The 18,841-nt window shown below is 39.2% G+C and overlaps 1 protein-coding gene across 5 annotated transcripts in view; it reads right to left on the bottom strand.

Annotated features, from left to right (window-relative positions):
- Positions 1-300: 300 nt before the first annotated feature.
- PDGFD (platelet derived growth factor D) overlaps positions 301-18,841 on the bottom strand; it is a 141,804-nt gene continuing 123,263 nt past the window's right edge. For 4 of the 5 annotated variants that reach the window (XM_062615329.1, XM_062615333.1, XM_062615332.1 and 1 more), the window contains 2 exons: positions 14,522-14,736; positions 537-3,828 (listed from right to left, as the gene is read on the bottom strand). In XM_062615329.1, coding sequence (XP_062471313.1) covers positions 3,694-3,828; positions 14,522-14,736 — 350 coding nt within the window. In that variant the 3' untranslated portion in view covers positions 537-3,693. Of the gene's footprint in view, positions 3,829-14,521; positions 14,737-18,841 lie in introns of all 5 variants that reach the window. The other variant, XM_062615330.1, reaches the window with a different exon arrangement.

Raw genomic sequence — 18,841 nt, 5'->3', positions numbered from 1 at the left:
CTCTGCTGGAGCCAAGCCCGTGGGGGCTGAGACCAGCACTAGGTCTGGGGAAGCACCCTGATCTGGCCATGTGAAATGCCGTGCTGCTGTCATGCTGTTTCACAAGGAAGCTGTCCGCTCTTCTACCTCAGGCTTCAAACTGGATTACCCCAAAATTTCCCTTCAGTACTTCCCTCTTGCTCCTGGGAATGACTGCTGAAATTCACAGAGATCTAGCATGGAACGTGTCATGTTGTGGAAATGTCTTCCAGTAAATTGCAGGTTTTAGTTCATCTGAATTCTGAATAATCACTCAGAGTATCTTCTTTCAAAAGCAGTATTTATTTTTTCATCAAGGTAAGACACATTACATACTGCATAAAGTAAAAAATACTGCTAGGAAAGCTGCATTTAACTGAGATAACAAAAAATGTATATAGATTGCACTTAAGAAAGTAGGCTCCATCCCAGAAGAATACAGTAAATAAGAAGCTAGTGAGTGGTTTGAAACTAGGAATCTTTCTGAACTTCCATTGAAAAGGTATTTATTTTGGGGGGGGGGAACAGGTTCCAATTCCACCAGTAAAATGAATCAGATTAGTTTCTTTAATAACTTTGCTTTTTATGTTAAAATAGTATGCAAACAACATAATTACATAGACAAAAAAGAGAACAAAGTTATGCAAAAGAAATCTTTGCAATTTCTGATAATAAATAAAAAGGAAACAATTTGCTAATATTTGGTTTCACCTGCAGCTCAGGGCTTGGATTTTGGGGAGTTTTAGTTCGTTCACATGTGTGTTATCCTCCCCCACTGCAACATAAAGCCCATCCTTGACTCTCCTGCACATGCAGTCTGTATGGCAGGCAGCAGCATGAAGCAGTGAATGGTTCCCTTCATTATGAAGTGTCCCAGTAAAATTTTGTGACAAATTTAGTCTATATTTAAGAAAATGAACTCAAGCAAGAGGATAAACCCTATTATATCAATCTCTTTACAGCTGCATTTTCTGCTGGACCCTGGTATCTACTGCTGCCTGTATCCAATGCAGTTAGCTAAACTATTAGTTGTTCAGTCTTTAAAATGAGTATTCATACCATCTACCTTTGTGTATCTCACTTAGATGCCCAAATCAGTGTTCTGATCTTGCTACATAATCAAAAGAGAGAAAGAAAACTTGCCACACTAGGTGTGGGCTAAGGCACACTTTGGAAGAGCCTCTTTCTCCCAGTTGCCTGCAGCAGTAACTCAGGCTTACAGAAAAGGCCGGATCTCCCAAATTAGGAGGTGTAAATACCCCTCTCAACACATGGCTATTGGGGTGAAGAATGGGTAAGCAGGCAGAGGCTCATGGGAGATGCCAGGCACAGCTGATGCCTGGTGCACGCTCTTCCCCTGGCAGGTGGGAATTAAAGGACCACTCAAAGCACAAAACCATATGAAACTGATTTTTCCCACAACCATTGCTAACTACAAGGGCAGAGTGCTTAGGCATAATCTGGGCATAATTCAGTCAAGAATATACATTGGAGTGCACTGTCTCAAACCCAATCAATAATGCCAAGGTTTCACATGCAAATTTCTTCCAAAATTATCTAAAAATTATGGAAGGGCTGGGTCAATCTGGTTATTAAGCTAGTGACAGAAAAAGAATGAAGTCTCCATTAAACAGTCCTGAACTATGAAATGAAGCTGGCAATCTCTGGTTACAGTGCTGTTCTTTTAATGTGAATTGCTTTGAAAAATGATGAATCACTTCCCAAGTCAGCATTCAGGAACATCTTTAAATAGACATCTGGGAGCCAGAGGGGAAAAATTAATATAAATAATAAAACCCCCACACTTTTTGAATCTCAAAGGTTAAAGTACAGGAAAGAAAGAAACACAACATTTCTAAGGGATGTTTCAGTAAAGTTTTGCTAAAATTGTTAAAGAGCACTTATACTTGAGCTGTTAAAGAGGGAAAGGCAGAATATTAGGGCACTTTCGTAAAAAAAATCGTAGATTGCTAACACTTACTGGCTTGAAGGCTTTCAATATTATATTATAGCACATGCCAGTTTCCACGAATTATAACACACTACTGTCAACCTACTTCACTGTTTAGGAGACAGAAACACAAGAGGCAACAGAAACAAGATGAACTGATGCAGTCTGTGACTGCTATTAAATATAAGACCTCAGCCATTAAATATGCTGCCCCTGCTACATTCATGATCAAAACTCCAATTCTTCGCCAGGCTTAAATCTGTCTGTATTTTACACTTTTGGAGCAGCATGTAAAAACTTTTAAAGCTAGTTTAGAAGGATATTTTTTTCCCTTTTTCAGCTAGAGCACTTTCATAATATTTTAAAAGGCATAGGAAGCTATGCTGTAGCTTTTAAAGTGCTTATTTTATTATGAGGTGGTGTTTAATAATATTCTTGTAGAAGTTATTAAATGATGCACATTTTCCATGACAGACAGACATTGCTTAATGTGCCTCAGCAAAATGCAATCAAAAAAGAAATTCACTGTCAACAGTTTAACCATGGCAATACACAGATTTGAAATAAGACAACTAACCTCAGATAACTAAGATTAATGCATATATGACAAAGTTATAATAATCCATATTTAAAACAAACAAACCAATCCCAAACCAAATAACGATAATTAAATCTCAAGCACAGTTTTGTTTCCCAATATTACAACTGCAAAACAAATCAATATTTTCAACAAACAAGTGCCCTATCTTCATTGCCTGTGTGGGGAAACACGATACTCCTTGAACTGCATTGAGGAGTATGCAAGGGGAGGGTTGTCTCTCCCTTTTTTTTTATGTAGAAGGGGCTTCTCCTGGGCAACTGTGGGCAGCTCTGGGCAATGGGCAGGAGTCCAGTCCAGGTAGGTAGAGACAAGAATCAGCCCCAGTCCACAGGGATTTACCTGGGGACTTGGTGGGAGCCCCATCTTGCAGAAGTGATGGGTGATGGCTCCCACGGAGCCACTATGGCAAAAGTACCAGCCTCCACACGCCCTTACCAGCACCAATGTCCTGGCTTATGCAAAGCATCTACTAATTTCAAGACATGATTTGCTCAAGTGCAAAAAGTAAGATTTGATTTTATCGGTGTGTTATTTTATGTAGTGATGGACTTCCTATGCTACATCTCACTCTGTTGGGCCAGAATGCTGGGAAGTTCCCTCTCAGGGTGGAAGAAGCCATTTTACACTCATACAGGCCCAAATTCTGTCTTCATTTATACCCACAAAAGCCTACTGACCACCAGGAGAGCTAGGCAGGTAGAAATGGCAGCAGAATTTGAGAGTAGGAACTGGTGAGTGAGAAACAGAAACACAACACTATTTCATTGCCAGCTACCACAAATACCTAACTGGTGTTTAATTTCAGTGGGCATTGCATGCCTAAGGACTGGAAATGAGCTTTGAAAATCTCAACCTTCAGAATCTAGATACAGATAACCATAATCCTATTGTCTTGGATGCTGATACATAAAAATCTATGATATACCTGTTTGGCTGCCATGGCACTAATCAGCAAAGCTATGCTGAAACATAGCAATCATTTTTGCTAATTGCAAAAGGCAGGCTAGTAGCAAAGTTCAAATGATTAGTGAGTAAAGGTCCTCAGAGCAATCCTGCTTAAAAGTAAACATCTGGTAAGCTGCAATTAGTGTGTCTTGGTTTTTTTTTTTCTTTTCTTTATTTTTTATCGGGGTGGTCTTGAACTGCAGATACAATCACAACGCTCATGGTGATCCAGCTGTATATCTACTAAGGCCATGTTGTTCCTGGTTCTGCCTTTTCTTCTGGGATGGCCAGCCTCAGGGACGAATTTCAGCACCTGAGAGGATCAACAGAAATGCACTGGTTAGAAAACACTGTTAGATTTGAGGATGAGAGTGTTGGGGCCCTCAGGGCCCCAACAGCCCTTAATAACCCTAACCAGCATTAATTTGGACACATTTTTTGTTTTACTTCCAGCTTTTTCTTTCTACTCTGTGACATCCTGCTGCACTGTTTGTCCTGGAGCTTTGACAGATTGGATTATTTCCTACATCAGGTGTCTTCAGATCATGCAGTTCCCTAACCATGTCCAGAGTTGCTCCTTTGCATGCAAATTATCAAGCATGTTTCCTTTGGCTCGTACTTGTAGTCTCATACATATTTGAATTGCTTTGCTCCCTCTCTCACTTGTATAATGTTTCTGCTCTGAAGAACAAGGAACACTTTTAAATGCAATTTGAAATTTCTGAAGCACATATCATTAGAATTGGACCAAAACTGAAATGACTGTGTGAGGCAGAAGGAGATGTATGGAGCTTGTTCAAAATATGTGCCAGATCTTATTGTGTTTCTCTGAAATCTGACTTTTGTTGGCTTATCCTACAAATCTCTGACTCAATTCAAATTATTTCTTAAGAATTTACTGTGAAAAAAAAGACAAAACCTCAACTAATCAAAAAATTGTTTCCTAGGGAAATATACATCATATAAAAGGTTTCTATTGCAACAAAAAGAATCCTATTTGGGTATATAGAAGAAAATACTAAAAGTGGTTAAACACTGGAGCAGATTGCCCTAAGAAAATGCAGAAACCCTGAGGACAGTCAAAATTAAAAAGACAAGGCCCCAGCAACTTCTTCTAAGTTCAAATTACTCCCTCCTCTGAATGGGAGATTGAGCTAGATGAACCCGAGGGCTACCTTCCAACCCATATCACTTTATGAATCTGATTCCCTGAAAATGATTCAGTGGTTCTAAAATGGCTTTTTGGTTATAGGAAAACAGAAACATCCTATCTAATCTTCTGTGACAGTATAAGTATGGAACTAGACACAGCTGGCTGAAACAGCACAGACTGGAAAGAGCTGAGGAAGATGGCAGTTTGCAGGGGTAAGTTTTGCAAGCCCACCGTTGGAGGTTAAGTTGCTGTGAAAGAGTGCATACCTCCACTAGCATGGTGGTGCATATTGAGGGGGGTAATTTGCTGTTTCATTAGTTTGCTGTTGATGGGCCTACAGTAATTTAAGAAAAGAGATATTAATTTCTACTTTCTGCCCTGAAGCTCAAATACTAGTTTGGATTAGGTAAAACAAATGAGTTAAGACTAAGAACACTAACTCTCACACAGCATTTTTCTTCCCAAATCTCACAGCACATTGCACAGAACGATATGCATCATTGTCAAACTTATATAGAAGGGGAATCTGAAACTGATTTGCTCAAGGCAACATACCAGTAGAAAAACTACCAGTGACATTATATGGGCCTTTCCCTTCTGAAATTACTTATTTACTGATGGGGAGCAGAACAAGACAATTTCAAACATTGACTGAGTCAATATATGCAAGAAATCCTGATGGACACCAGGACAACTCACTGTACAATGTCATCAAAAAAAAACAGAGGAACTGAACCCAATCAGGTTGCTGCAATTATTACAGAGCTGAAAATAGACTGGATCTTCAAAGATACTTTTTTAAAGAAAATATACTTTTAAAATCAGGTACAGCTGCTGCTGCTGAGCCCATGATAAAATTCTTTATTTAAAGAAGTCTTTCATCAAAACCTGGCAAATTCAGGTGATTGTCACTTTGGGTACGTAGGTCTGCTTTTTTTTTCAATTGAGAGCGAATGAAAGTATGCAATGGGATGAGAGCAAAGATGTGGGCTGTATTTAAGCTAACAGACCTCCTGACAGCTTGCAGATTTTCCCTGTGTTTTATGTTTAGAAACATGAGCACAGTATATAGGCTTTGCTGATAAGAGTAGAAAAATGAATTTGCAGGCACTTCCCCAGACAAGATGGAAAAACAGTGTTTGAACACAGCTGAAATTATAGAACCGTAAGATCACCGAGATTGGGAATGACCTTTAAGGCCCCCAACAGTGGGCCAACAAGGCCAACTGTTAATTTAGCAGTGCCAGGTCCACCACTAAACCATGTCCCTAAGTACCATGTTTAAATGGCTTTTAAATACACACAGGTGATTCCACCACTTCTCTGGGCAGCCTGTTCAAGTGCCTGACAACCCTTTCAGGAAAGAAATTTTACCTAATATCTTGCCTAAACCTTCCCTGGTGCAAATTTCTTCTGTCACCTGTTACTTGGCAGAAGAGACCAACACCCGCCTCGCTATAACTTCCTTTCAGGTAATTGTAGACAGTGATAAGGTCTCCCCTGAGTTTCTCTTCTTCAGACTAAACAACCCCAGTTCTCTCAGCCGTTCTTCATCAGACTTGTGCTCCAGACCCTTCATCAGCTTCCTTGCCTTTGTCTGGACGTGCTCCAGTACCTCCATGTCTTTCCTGTAGTGAGGGGCCCAGAACTAAACACAGGATTTGAGGTGCAGCCTCACCAGTGCTGAGAACAGGGGGATGATCACTTTCTTGGTCCTGCTGGCCACAGAAATATCAGAAATAGTTCTGATACAGGTCAGAATGCTGTTGGCCTTCTTGGCTGCCTGGGCACAAGCTGGCTTATGTTCATTTGGCTGTCAACCAACACCCCCAGGGTCCTTTTTCTCTGGGATCTTCTCAGCCACTCTGCCTCAATCCTGTAGTGTTGCATGCGGTTGTTGTGACTCAAATGCAGGACCCAGCACTGAGCTTTGTTGAACCTTATGCATTTGGCCACATTCCATCAATCCAGCCTGTCCAGATCCCTCTGTAGAGCTTTAATAGATGATCACAGAACTGATGTTCAAAGCTCTCCACCTAGTTTCCATCTAATAGTTTTAGTTCCAGCTAAATACAAGGGAATTGAAAAGAATCAGAAAGTAAGGCCATTTCTTGTGACTAGAGTAGCTGAAAGAAAACTCTTTATTCTGAAAATAGCTTATGTTTATTCATCACACGGTCAGGTCCTTGGAAGGTGAGGAACTACTGAATTAATGAAAACAGTTCAAAGAAATTTTGTTCAGAAATTTTATTGCTTCTTTTTTGATGGGATCAGTAGCAGATCGAAAATATGGATGTGAAGAAGATCTGGAATGCTCAGAAGGTTTGTTTTACGTGGGCAAAAAAGAGTAACTTTGCAGTTTTCAAATTAAAGGAGCAACATCTGTCACTACCAACCAGAATGTGGTGCCTTGGTTGTTCAAATCATTGCCTCACAAAGAGTACCCAACTACAGCCATATCCCCCCCATCAAACACTGAATTAATTATAGTCATAAAAGCATTAAAGTAATTAAAAAAGAAAAAGACTAAATACTTAGCTTTTGAGCTGGATTTGGTAGTGCAAAATAGTTACAGGTAGTGCAAAAAAAGGTATCAGGGCCTTGTAGCATTTACTGTGCAAAGAGGTCCATAGAAGTGCACCAATATGCTGGATGGCATTTTACTCTGTAGATGTGCCTGAGCATCTGAGAGGTTTTGAGGTGAAGTGACTGTGACTACTGCATAATTTTCCTTGGGGATGGTGGTGAAGAAAACATAAATAAATGCTTACATGGGCTTCCCTGACAAGAATCTTGCACATTGGTCGTGCATTGAATGTGCATGCCAGCTTCTGAAACACTCTTTAAATGAGAGAGAAAAGCCATCACAAAAAATAGCATCTAGAAGCTGAAGCCAGAAAAACTCAAAACGGAGTTAGGGCACACTTGTTTCAGGCTCACTCATTGCTTGGACAGCCCTTCAAGGAACCGTGGCTGCCTTTCCAGAAGGTATACAGCAGAATTCTGGGTCTTGCTTTGGGGCAGAAGGGTACTCTTCAGGGGCCTCTGGAACACAGACAGCCCCTCTAATCTCAGCAAATCTGCAAGAGCACTTCATGATCAGGGGTCTGGAGAGCAGAGCAGCAATGACTGCAGGGAAAGGACCCAGATGGAGATAACCTGTTCACCCTGAACCAAAGCTGGTATTTCTCCAGTAGAAGCAGAAATAAAGAGGTGACTCCAGAGAACAAGTCACCTCAAACACCCATCTCTGGTGGTGCTAGCTCTGATAATTAGGAAAGGAGCCTAAAGGCTGGACTTGCAGCTTTAGATGGGTAGAGTTGGATGAGGTGAACCACTCCCTCGAGTACTCACTGATGTCCCTTGCCATATGTCATTTACCTTTGAACTCAGAAAATATTTAGCCATGACAGTCCATGATTGATGATTTCTGCTTTAATAAGAAGCAAGGAGTAAACCCAGTAACACTTTCAAAAATCATAATAACAAAGGGGTATCCGGTTGCTCATATCCATTTCTTCCTTATTATCATTTACTTATTAGGAGCAATAATAACATTATTTGTTAAATTCCTGACCAGCAGTTTAAACACCAATAGAAATCTCAAGTCCCATTTAAAAACTACCTTTTAGGCTTTTTTTAAATAATTATTAACTTAAGAAGACAGTAGATAGTCAATAACATGACTATGGCTTAGCAAATTTCTGGTTAGCTTCATATTCCAGTGACAGAGGATGGAGAGAAACTCTGGATGCTATTTTAGATAGTGAAACTTGTACTTTGCAGAAGTTATTTTAAAATCCTGCTATGCAGCATTATCTAATCTCCTTCTGCTCATCTAAAAATACCATCGTTCTAGCATGCAAAACAAATTATATTTGTCTGAGATTCATGAAAGAGGAAGCATCAAAAGTGCAAAATGTTCAACACAGATCCAAATTCTGATAAAGATGAAAAACCTTACTCTGCAGTTTTTGGAAGTTATTTAATCCAAAGGTCACACACAGTTTAGCTGTGCTCTGAGCGTAAGAAACCAAGCATTATGGGAACGTGGTTCATAATTTAGCATAAGGACTTTTATTTCAGTAGTAACATAGCCTAAAATAATGACACAGACCCTAAACTGTATTCTTTCTTACTAGCTATAATTATAGGCTATCAGGACAAAAAAAAGTTTGCTGATCAGTGGTAGAATTCAAAGTAAAGGATTATTAAATGTAAATGGGATTATTGATTAAATTTTCTTTTATTTGTATGAATAAGAAACACTTGATTTTAACAGAGGAAAGATAAGAAAAAAATTAATTGGCTTAAAATTCAGGCATCTGAAACAGTCACTAAAGCTATGATGCTTTTGATATATGTGGCATCGAGACTCTCACTTTTGATGATCTTGTCATACATTATGGCTCCAGCTATTGCTTTTTTGACCAGACGCAAGGGTTTCCCCTTCCCAAATTGCCACTCTGCCCAGACACATATTGCAGGATGTCTCACTTGCTTAACTGCCAGATGTCATCCAAAGAGCTTTAATTTTAGTAAAAAATGAACCTTTTCTCTTTCACTGCACTTCTGTGCTCTCTGTGCTCATCCTGTGACCTAGCAGTTGTTTAGGACTCAGTTTCCTTGTATTTGCATTCCAAATAAATCCCATTGCTGTTTCTTATATAGTATTTCTATCCATTAATTTTTTTGTCAGTGTAATTCTGTGCCTTTATTACCATAACAACGTTTTATTTCCTTTATACATGTGCTATCAGCTCCAAGACATACAAAATCAGACCATATTCCTTGCAGACTGGTTTGATAATGCTTGCTTTACTTAAACTCTTAGCAAATTTCCCTTTTTGTATCAGCAGCATTTATATGATTTTCATCCAGTTATCTTATATTTCCCTGTGACAGGGTGAGAATTATTGTCTGTTCTCTCAGGTGCCTCCTTAAGGTTTGCTTCCCATTTCTCGGAAAAGAGGAAAAAAGACCAAACCCAACAACAACAGCAACAACAAAAAAAGTCTCCACAGCACTGCTATCTCTTTCAGGGCAGCAAGAGGCTATATGATGTAGCCATCCTAACAGTAAGCTAGACCTTGTCATTGACAATTAATTGCATGTATGTCCTTGTGAAGGCACCAGACAAGTTCCAGTCAAAATGGGAGACGCGTAACATTTAAAAAACGGTTGAAATTCTATTGAATGCTTCTATTCACCATAAAGAAAGTGAAAAATGCATCAGTCTTTACAGGAAGAACAAGTAGGTAAAAGATGCAATCACTTTCACCACTTGCTTTTTTCTTTATGTGCCTGTTAGCTGTGCTGCTCAGCACTGTGTTTGTGGAGGTTTATACACTCTGACAAATTCTGGTTGCTACCTTAAGAGCATTTATTCCTCATGAAACTCATTTCACATCTCATCAGTTACAGCAATGAGATGGGGAAACTGATTTCTTGTTTCTTGGAGGTATGTGCATGTTAGGTTGATGGCACAGCCACAGCCTGAGCTGAACTGAGTCCTGGCTTCAGCTCCCCCACACCTCCTTTGGGCTGGGTGTTACCCAGGTTTAGAGTTTCATTCTCTTTAAAAACAGACTTCAGGCATTTCCAAAGAAAAGCATTGCAATGGAAAACACACTTTCATTTCATCTCCCCTTTAGCAAGTTGGACAACAGTAGATGTGAACATTTGATTAAGGTGTGCTGCAGCCATTTTGATGTATTGCTTTGTCAGTCATTCTCTTTCATGAGCCCTGCTACATAACTCAGTATCACTTATGGTAGACTGTGCTGAGATGGATTTTGAGACACTGCCAGCACTTGGCCTGTTTGGCTTGTGGGGTTCGTGACACTATGTGATAAGTCATGAGTATCTGTGCATGAGCTGTGATCTCAAGCAAACCCAGAAGCCGTGGAAAAATCACACAGCACCACAAAAGCTCCCCCTCCCATAAAACTGTTTACTCAAGTTATGAACCCATTTACTTCTGGAATCTGCTGAGTGTTTTGGCAAAGTTATGGCAAACTTCGAGGTCACAGAAAAGACCCGAGATCTCATTACTAGACTTCCCAGCGAAATAAAGAAAAAGATACCTCTTACCATGGCATTCTCATTTTCCCATTTTCCCTGCTGTTGCATTACTTCTTACAATTGGACATCGAAGGAAAGAGCTGTACAGTCTGTTCAGGGAACAGGAACAGCACTCACAGCTTGGGGAAATTAAAGGCTACACGTGACAGCTATTAGTCCTGAGATACTAGGAGGGAGTGCTTGGTGGTGAGTACAGTGTGAGGCTTTGAACAGGAACTAGGGAGGAACTAAAAAATATTAAGAGCATAAGGAGAAGATAACCTTGAAATTTCGGGACTAGGAGCCTCTCTCTCAACAAACACTCTAAGCATTAGTGTCCCAACAGCTGCTGGCATGCAGCTACTCTAGCACTGCAAGGCACTGACCACAAAGTGGTCGAAAGGCTTCAAAAAGGAGCTTACTACTTCTGGAAAATTTGCCTGCCTGTCTTTCTCATCCAGAAATATTCAGTCACTCAGAAATGCCAGACAACTTCTAAGTGATTCCCAGTTGCATTTTTACTGTTTAGGACAAGCACATTAATGTGCAAGACAAACTACTCTGTTGGGTCTGGGAGCTCAGTAGATAAAGCTCCAGGATAGCAGTTAGGCAAAATCAGCCTGGCAAGAGAAGTGGTCTGGGGTCTACAAGATTCAGTTTCAGCTGCTACAAACACTTTCTTTGCTCCACTACCTTACATTTCCTTCTGGTGTCTTTTGCAAGTAAATCAATGAAATTGAGACTTGTGTTTGAATCTTTCCTACATGCTCCTGCGGCAGAAGGCAGAGATTTTTAACCAAATTAACAACAGTGAGGCCTTCATAAAGTATGAAGCTCTATCCTTCATTATGCAACTAAGTATTTTTTGGTTACCGTTAGTGTATTTCAAATTGGCTTCAAAAAGTGTAAACCAACTCCATGGTTTTAAACCTGGCATGTTGAAATGCCCCTCCTCAGTGCCTTTACTGGAAGGCATTTAAATAAAATTAGTGTTAATTGCCTAAGGATGATAAAGAATAAAACTGATTAGCTGTGTGTGGCTAATAATAATAATAATAATAAAGTAGAAAATATTTTGGACTAAAATTAATGGACACATCTTTAGTATGTCATATGTGAATTTAACTGCATGACTTCCACTCATGTTAATGGGAGCCACTTGGCTAAATTTCTGCTCAGTGAGCTATTAATTCATCCCTAAGGGATTAAGCTTAAATTTAAACTTACAAAAGCTATTTAATGTTAAAGCTGAAACACTGTTTTGAATTCATAGGGTTTTCAGAGAACAAAGGAGTAATGAAATAAATTAGCAGTGATGTATTAGTTGAATATTGGATTTTCTGAATTTAGTGTTTAATTTGTGGTGGTCAAAAGTCATGACACCCTGGATCTGACCAATACCTGGTCAGTGTAATATCCTGGTGCCCCAGCACCACATGCTCCCAAACATAGAATAGAAAAATAAGTGCTTGATAACTTGATAATGTTTATAATATTTTTTTTTTTTCTGGCTACTGTCAATAGTTGGCTTGATACAGATGTGACCAATGATTCTTTAGTTTATATTTTACTTCCAGTTCTCTCAGAATCCTTCTGAATTATGTGCCACTCATATTTAAGGGTTGAAATATATAAATGAGTTTCCTTTCAATCTCTCTTGCTCTTTTCTATCATTCACTGTGTCCTAATTCCCATTTTTTTCTAAATTAAATTATCCAAAACTTTTGAGCCACTTTCCTTACATATGTTTTTGATGTATATCTTCTCCCATATTTTCCTTGATGAGTTTTTTCTGTTTCTATACATATTTTCTGCTCCTGCCTGTATCCTTCTAAGCATCGGTGGTCAAAACCCAGTATAAGTACCCCACCAATTTAAGCGTGCCATCATATTTGTGTTACTTCCTGTTCACCTTTATTTCTGCAGAAGACTGTCACTTCCTTTTTTCCTATCATCACTGCACTAAACAACTATTTTCCTGAAGATCTTCACAGTGATTCATTATTCAGCTTTTACTTCAACTTTCACCCTTTATTTCTCCCTCCTCTCCTCACACATGCAGTGTTACATGAATAGTTTAGACTACTCATCCTAACGTCTGCTGCTTTTCTAAACTGCATTTAGAAGTAGTTACATAGGCCTTCTGAAGTCCCTCATAGCCTTCTCTGCTGTTACAAGTGTATTATCTCCTGTGCTAGCTGTCATTTTTGCCACCTCTCTGTTCACCTCTCTCCAGATTGTTCATACATGAAACAGCACTTAATCTGTGTGCTAGAGGCACCCACAGATAGCCACTTCCTATGTAGAAAATTTTGCATTTCTTCAACCTCTTTGCTCATTATCTCTTAACCATCTTCTAATCCATGTCTGATCTTGCCTGATTGCTCTCTGAAGGAAATGCCAGGTCTTTTAGCATTCTTGTACAGTGTTGTTCTCTACAAATATTTATTCATACATAAGGCATTCTGAGTTCATTTTATCAGTTCATAGTCATCTAAGTGGTTTATACTATTAATTTTTTTCTAATTAACTTTTCTACCACTGAGATAAGACTTTCTGCTCTGTAATTACCAGGGTCATCTGCTTCATCTTGTTTAAAATTAGATAAACTATTAACTATTCTGTAGTTGTAGCTGATGCTGTATTCTGCAGTTAATTGTGCTAAAAAAAATCTCTTCCCTTGGAAAAGAGTAACCACATGCTCACAGCAAGGCAAAGGTTTGACCTTCAATGGCCATCTGCTATTGCAGCCCTAGTGTCTCCCAAGTTAATGCCTTTAAAGTTAATTTTCACTTAAGCCAAGTGGTAAATCAGGTTCTTGTAAGAGATATATGTTAGAAATTAAGTCAGAGTGGCATGCAGCCTCCTACTTTCAGACAATTGAAAAGATAATATCAAGTAACTTTCCTAGATATGTTCACTTTGGTAAACATTGCTCACACTGGTTCTGAAAATACTGATTTAGAGGCAAGAAGATAAAAAGCTGTTTCCTTGTTTCTTTCCTCTCTAAATGTATTCTGAATGGGTGAAAAATATATCACAGAATCATAGAATCAATGGTTTGGGTTGGAAGGGACCTCAAAGGTCATCTATTTCCAACCCCCTGCCATAGGCAGCAACACCTTCCACCAGGCCAGGTTGCTCAAATACATGTCCAACATGGCCTTGAACACTTCAGAGATGAGACATCCACAACTTCTCTGCCAACCTGTTCCAGTGTCTCACTGCCTTCACAGTAGAGTTTCTTCCTCATATCTAATCTAAATCTGCCCTCTTTCAGTTTAAAGCCATTCCCCCTTGTCCTGTCACTACATGCTGTTGTAAATACTATAAGGGACTTTGCTCTTATGCAAACATAAAGTCTTTTAAAAAAATGCTGACTGGGAAAGAATCTAAGGCTGAAAGATTCAGCTGCTTCCTACAGGTAATAAATCTGGAGGGAAAAGAGTTTACAAGTGACTTAGCTGTCATTTCCAAGCATGGTTTAAGATGATGTAGCATACACATGGAAAGGTGGCAAAAGTTCTCTCAAAATTCTTCTAAATCAACTTATCCATAAATACCTGTTAACATTCCTGTCTGACATATATATAATCTCTTTCCACTCTGCTCATTCACTACTTCCAAGTACAATTTGCTCAGTGATGTTGAGGCATCAAAGATGCTAATATTAAACTTACTTAAAATCAGGGTTTCCTGCCATACATGGCTCTGAGAAAAGCCTCCAGCAAACACGCAAGCAATAAATACCCAAAAGAAGTACCAAAGAAAATAAAAAGAGTGAAAATACCTCATGATATTTTTTCACCGTTTTCCCTGACATGCACATGCAGGATTTCCAGTTTGAAGTCCCGCAGCCACAGTTTCCTCCACAGCGCTGGACAAGGAGGCATCGGGGGAAGAAAACGACATTTGTCAGCTTCAGTTCCTCCCTTAAATTGACAGAGTAGTTTCTCGGAGTGCAGCTGTAACGTTTCACATCATCATTCAACCTATCCAGGTCAACTGCAATGCAAAAGAAGTTTCATTAGTAAGGTCTGAGTGGGACATTCTTCTGATTTGAACCACTCCCCAGGCAGTCAGTAAAACAAGTGGTGTGACACTAGTTGGAAAATTTGTGAAATATAGCAGTGATTTCCAAACAGACAGACATAAACCCACCAATTTTAAATCATTAAAGGTGGCCATCCAGGCTCTCATCCTGTGCCCACTGACTCCCATAGCAGAGATCACACTGACTATAAAGGTGAAGGGAAGGCTTGCCTGAAATATTGGCCTGAAAGCTGAAGGCTGGTTATTTTATTTGCTTTGTCACTGATCTGTTGGATCCTTGGGTAAGACATTTTCTCCCTGTTACTCTTTTCCCTCCTCTGCTTATACCTGGCTTACTTGGATGATGAGCTTTTTTTTTTGTTATTATAGGCATAACTCCTTTTGCCTAACTGCTGGCATTCAAAAGGGAATACTTTAAACAAGGCTATTGCTGAGCTTATTAGAGAAAGGTCTTTGGACAGTGATTCATCTCTTCCTCACAAGGGCATTTAGGACAGGTGGCATGACTTGCTTTCTAAAGTTGCCTGTCTGTATTGTTTATGAATAGAGTCTAGATAACTCTCTTTTAGATGGTCAAATCAATCTAAGCAATATTAATTCCAGCTGGTAAATGTTACTACAATAGGCATACAGATAAATACAATTAAAACTAATGAACTTCATTGAATGCCAGTAGTTGGTTGATGTTTAAACGCCTGGTATTCTCTGTGAGATATGTCATGTAAACAAGTAGTAAAGACAACCATAAAAATAACTTGTAGACTAACAACTGTGAGTTTAAGTGCTGTTTCTAGCTTTAGCTTGTAAACCTAAAACAAAATAAAAACCCCCATCCATATTTTCCATAATTGTAACACAGATAAAAGTAACAAATTTAATGGCTTTCATTTCTCTAGAAGTTTTCAGAGTTCTTTTTCTCTCCTTTTCTGCTTTCTTCTTTTCCTTATGATTCTGTCCACCAACTAAGCGTTCAAAAGCTCAGGAATTCAATCAGGACTGGAGGACATGTCAACTGGTGTTGCATTCCCACCCTCATTTGCTAATAGAAATATCATCAGGAAAATAGGAACTGTTTAAATGAGAAATGAGATAATGATGTAATGTAGGTGAACATATATTTTCATGGGCATGTTTAATAGGTCAAAACCTTTTCTGGTCCTGATGGTACATACGCATTTGTTTTACGATAAGCATGTGAAAAACTTCCACAAAGATACCTCTGTGACTCAGTCCTTGTCAACATCACAAAGTAAACTGTGGAAAAAGCTGTGATTTGTAAATATCATGCACCTTTACATTCTGGCCTGGAGATAGTCACAAGGCAGATATGCAAGATGCAACTCGTAAATGTCACAAGTGCTATTACAGAAAATCATAGCAGCTTCACTTTTCTCGCAAGGTGTTAGTCAATGGAAATTTAGCAGATAAATTGTGATTTTATAGCAATTGTGATACATCTTACCATGAAATCTCAGTGGCTCTCTGCAGAGAGCTAGCATCTCTTCAAAAGAGGTATATATCATCCTCCTGATAGAAGCACAAAATCAATGGGGCTGCTGGTATACTCACGCACTGGGAGAAAAATACACTCCAAATGTCTACAGCCAAGACTTACAAGTCCAGAGAATATTGATTTCGTTGTTTTAACAGATGATATTTTCTTGTCTACTACCATTCTCCAAAGCCAACCCTTCTCACTGCAGGGTCTCAGGCTAATTCTTCTCACAGGGAAGTGTTTCCCTCTATTCTAAATGTTCTCATCGGGACTTTTGCCATCATCTTTGCTTGCCAATATACCAAAGAGGTATCTGGCTACTATTCATTTTAGCCAGTTGACGTGAAAGGAAAATTAACCAATGTAAAAAGAGGGCAGATAATTTTGTGTCTTCATGATTAATTAAAATTCTTGAGAGGAAAGCCTGGATCATCCACACTCATGCAGCAGTCCATAGGAATGGATACTGATATGAGCAGGCTCCTATCAGGACAGGCTGAACAAGGACTAGGATGGCATCTGCTGTTGGTGCCTCTCTATACAGTTAGAATAAAATTCCTAAAGGCTTAAGTCAGCCTTAATTCAGCTGAAGTAATGTAGGTAACAAGGCTTCCAGTAACAAGCTGGTAATTAAAGAGGGCCCAAACACAGGTCACATGAACTGACTGACATCTATGTCCAGGAGATGTCCAAGGGACTGAATAAAATTTGATTTATCACAGATGAAATTTCCCCTCTGCCTCAACAGTCCCCCTTCCTGCATTGAGCTGATACCTATTATCACTGATGCATTATCAACACAGAAATGAGTCTGTAATAAGACTGGCAGAGAGGGAAAGCATCAGCATTCAGAGAGCCAGGGTGGGGGGGCTTTCCTGCAGACACCATATTATATTCATCACAGTGTTACAAATATTAGCTTCAGTACTTGAGCTACTTCATTTAAATGGCAAGGGGTGACCTGGCAAAGGGCTTTCACTGGAGGGAAGGCTTTGTTCACTAGCCTTCAAAAGCCTCATTTTGTTGACTTTCAGAAGTCTTTGCAAGGTCTCTTAAGACTGTAGCTGAGTCAGTACTGTGGAGAGCTGTTGACTTGCTTGAAGCATAGGAGGGAATAACCAGATAATTAGGGTAATTTTTTTTCCTATGCAGTATGAAGGAATCAGTTGTTTTCAGTGAGGGCTCAAAATTTTCTCTGGATGCATTCTTAAGGAATTCTGTAATCAACTGGTAGCAAAATACATTTTATTTAGTGTATTTTAATATGTTGAACTATATTTGAAAAATCTATGGGAAATTTTCCAGTGGAAAATTGCATGAATTCTCCTTGGTGTCTTCTCAAGACATTCTGATCCTGACTTATTAGCATTTTTGGGGATCCCATATCTCAAAGTTATCAGTTGAGGTATGAATTCTCTGCACTTTGTCACATCTTAGGTATCAGAGTCTAGGCTGGAATGGACAAATACAATAGCAGAAAGGTCTTATTTTAGTGATTTTGAAATAATAAAAATAACTTCAAGCAGTGGAAGAAAGGCTAAATAAGGGGTTTAAGAGATACACAAGTCATTCTCCATAAAAAATCATACGGACATAAACAACTACACTCTTTTTGACTCTGGTCTACAGAAACCCACTGCTTGGTGGGACAAGGTGAGCACACAATGTCTTCTGTGAACAGGGCATACTATACTTTGATAGCATCAGACTGATACACAAGAACACTTTCGAATGCCTAATTAGCTTTAGACCATGGTTTGCAGTGCCCTAACAAAAGAACACAGTTTGCTCTGAACAACTCTCTGCTGAAAGCTTCAATATGCGTTTTTCCCTGTCTTGGGATTGTGTTACTGTCTGGAGCCAGTCCATTTCCTCATATAACAATGAGATTTTACAGTACAGTCAGTTTTATGCATCACTTCACTGCTGTAACTAAAATGTAATCGAGCCTGTGTGATTGGTGTGAAATCCTACGGCTTTTCTTATAAGGACTGAAACTACTGGAGCCCTTAATTTAAAACTAGAACTAAAAGGTTCTCTAGACTAGATGCAAATAATTTTGAAGTGTTATTACAGAATGTCTGCATCAGATTTCAATTTAAAGGCAAGGCAGACATGAAAAAATACACTGGAGCAGTAATTTGGAAAGTTGGGGTGCACTGTTTGTCCCCTCCTCCCTCTTAAGTCCTATGTCTACATGCATACCCATTTCACATAGTACTATGGCATGTGCTTGCCTTGAAACATTGATCTTAATCAGAGGAAAGGACTGATATCAGGGATTGCAGCTAATACCAAGTTTTATTTAAGAAGGGACAGCCTTAAAGATTCCAGAGAAACCCTGTGCTGCTGGTCACTGATTAATTTTAAAAAGACAGGCAGTCTGCTAGGGTTTCTTTTAACAGTTCATTATTCCAAGTTCATACATGGCCCTAACATTGCTGTATCTGAATATTTCACTATTTTTTTTCATGCATCAGCCACAGACCAGAGCTGAGGTGTAAGACATGGTAGCCACCTTGCCACAGTATTCCTATACCACATGTCAAGGTCATCTACAAG

The sequence above is a fragment of the Pezoporus occidentalis genome, unplaced genomic scaffold (assembly GCF_034315485.1).
Source record: "Pezoporus occidentalis ecotype Australia unplaced genomic scaffold, CSIRO_AGI_Poc_V1 ctg18, whole genome shotgun sequence".
Lineage (NCBI taxonomy): Eukaryota > Metazoa > Chordata > Aves > Psittaciformes > Psittacidae > Pezoporus > Pezoporus occidentalis.
The sequence above is the reverse complement of the archived record's forward strand: the minus strand, read 5'-3'. Positions and strand labels throughout refer to the sequence as shown.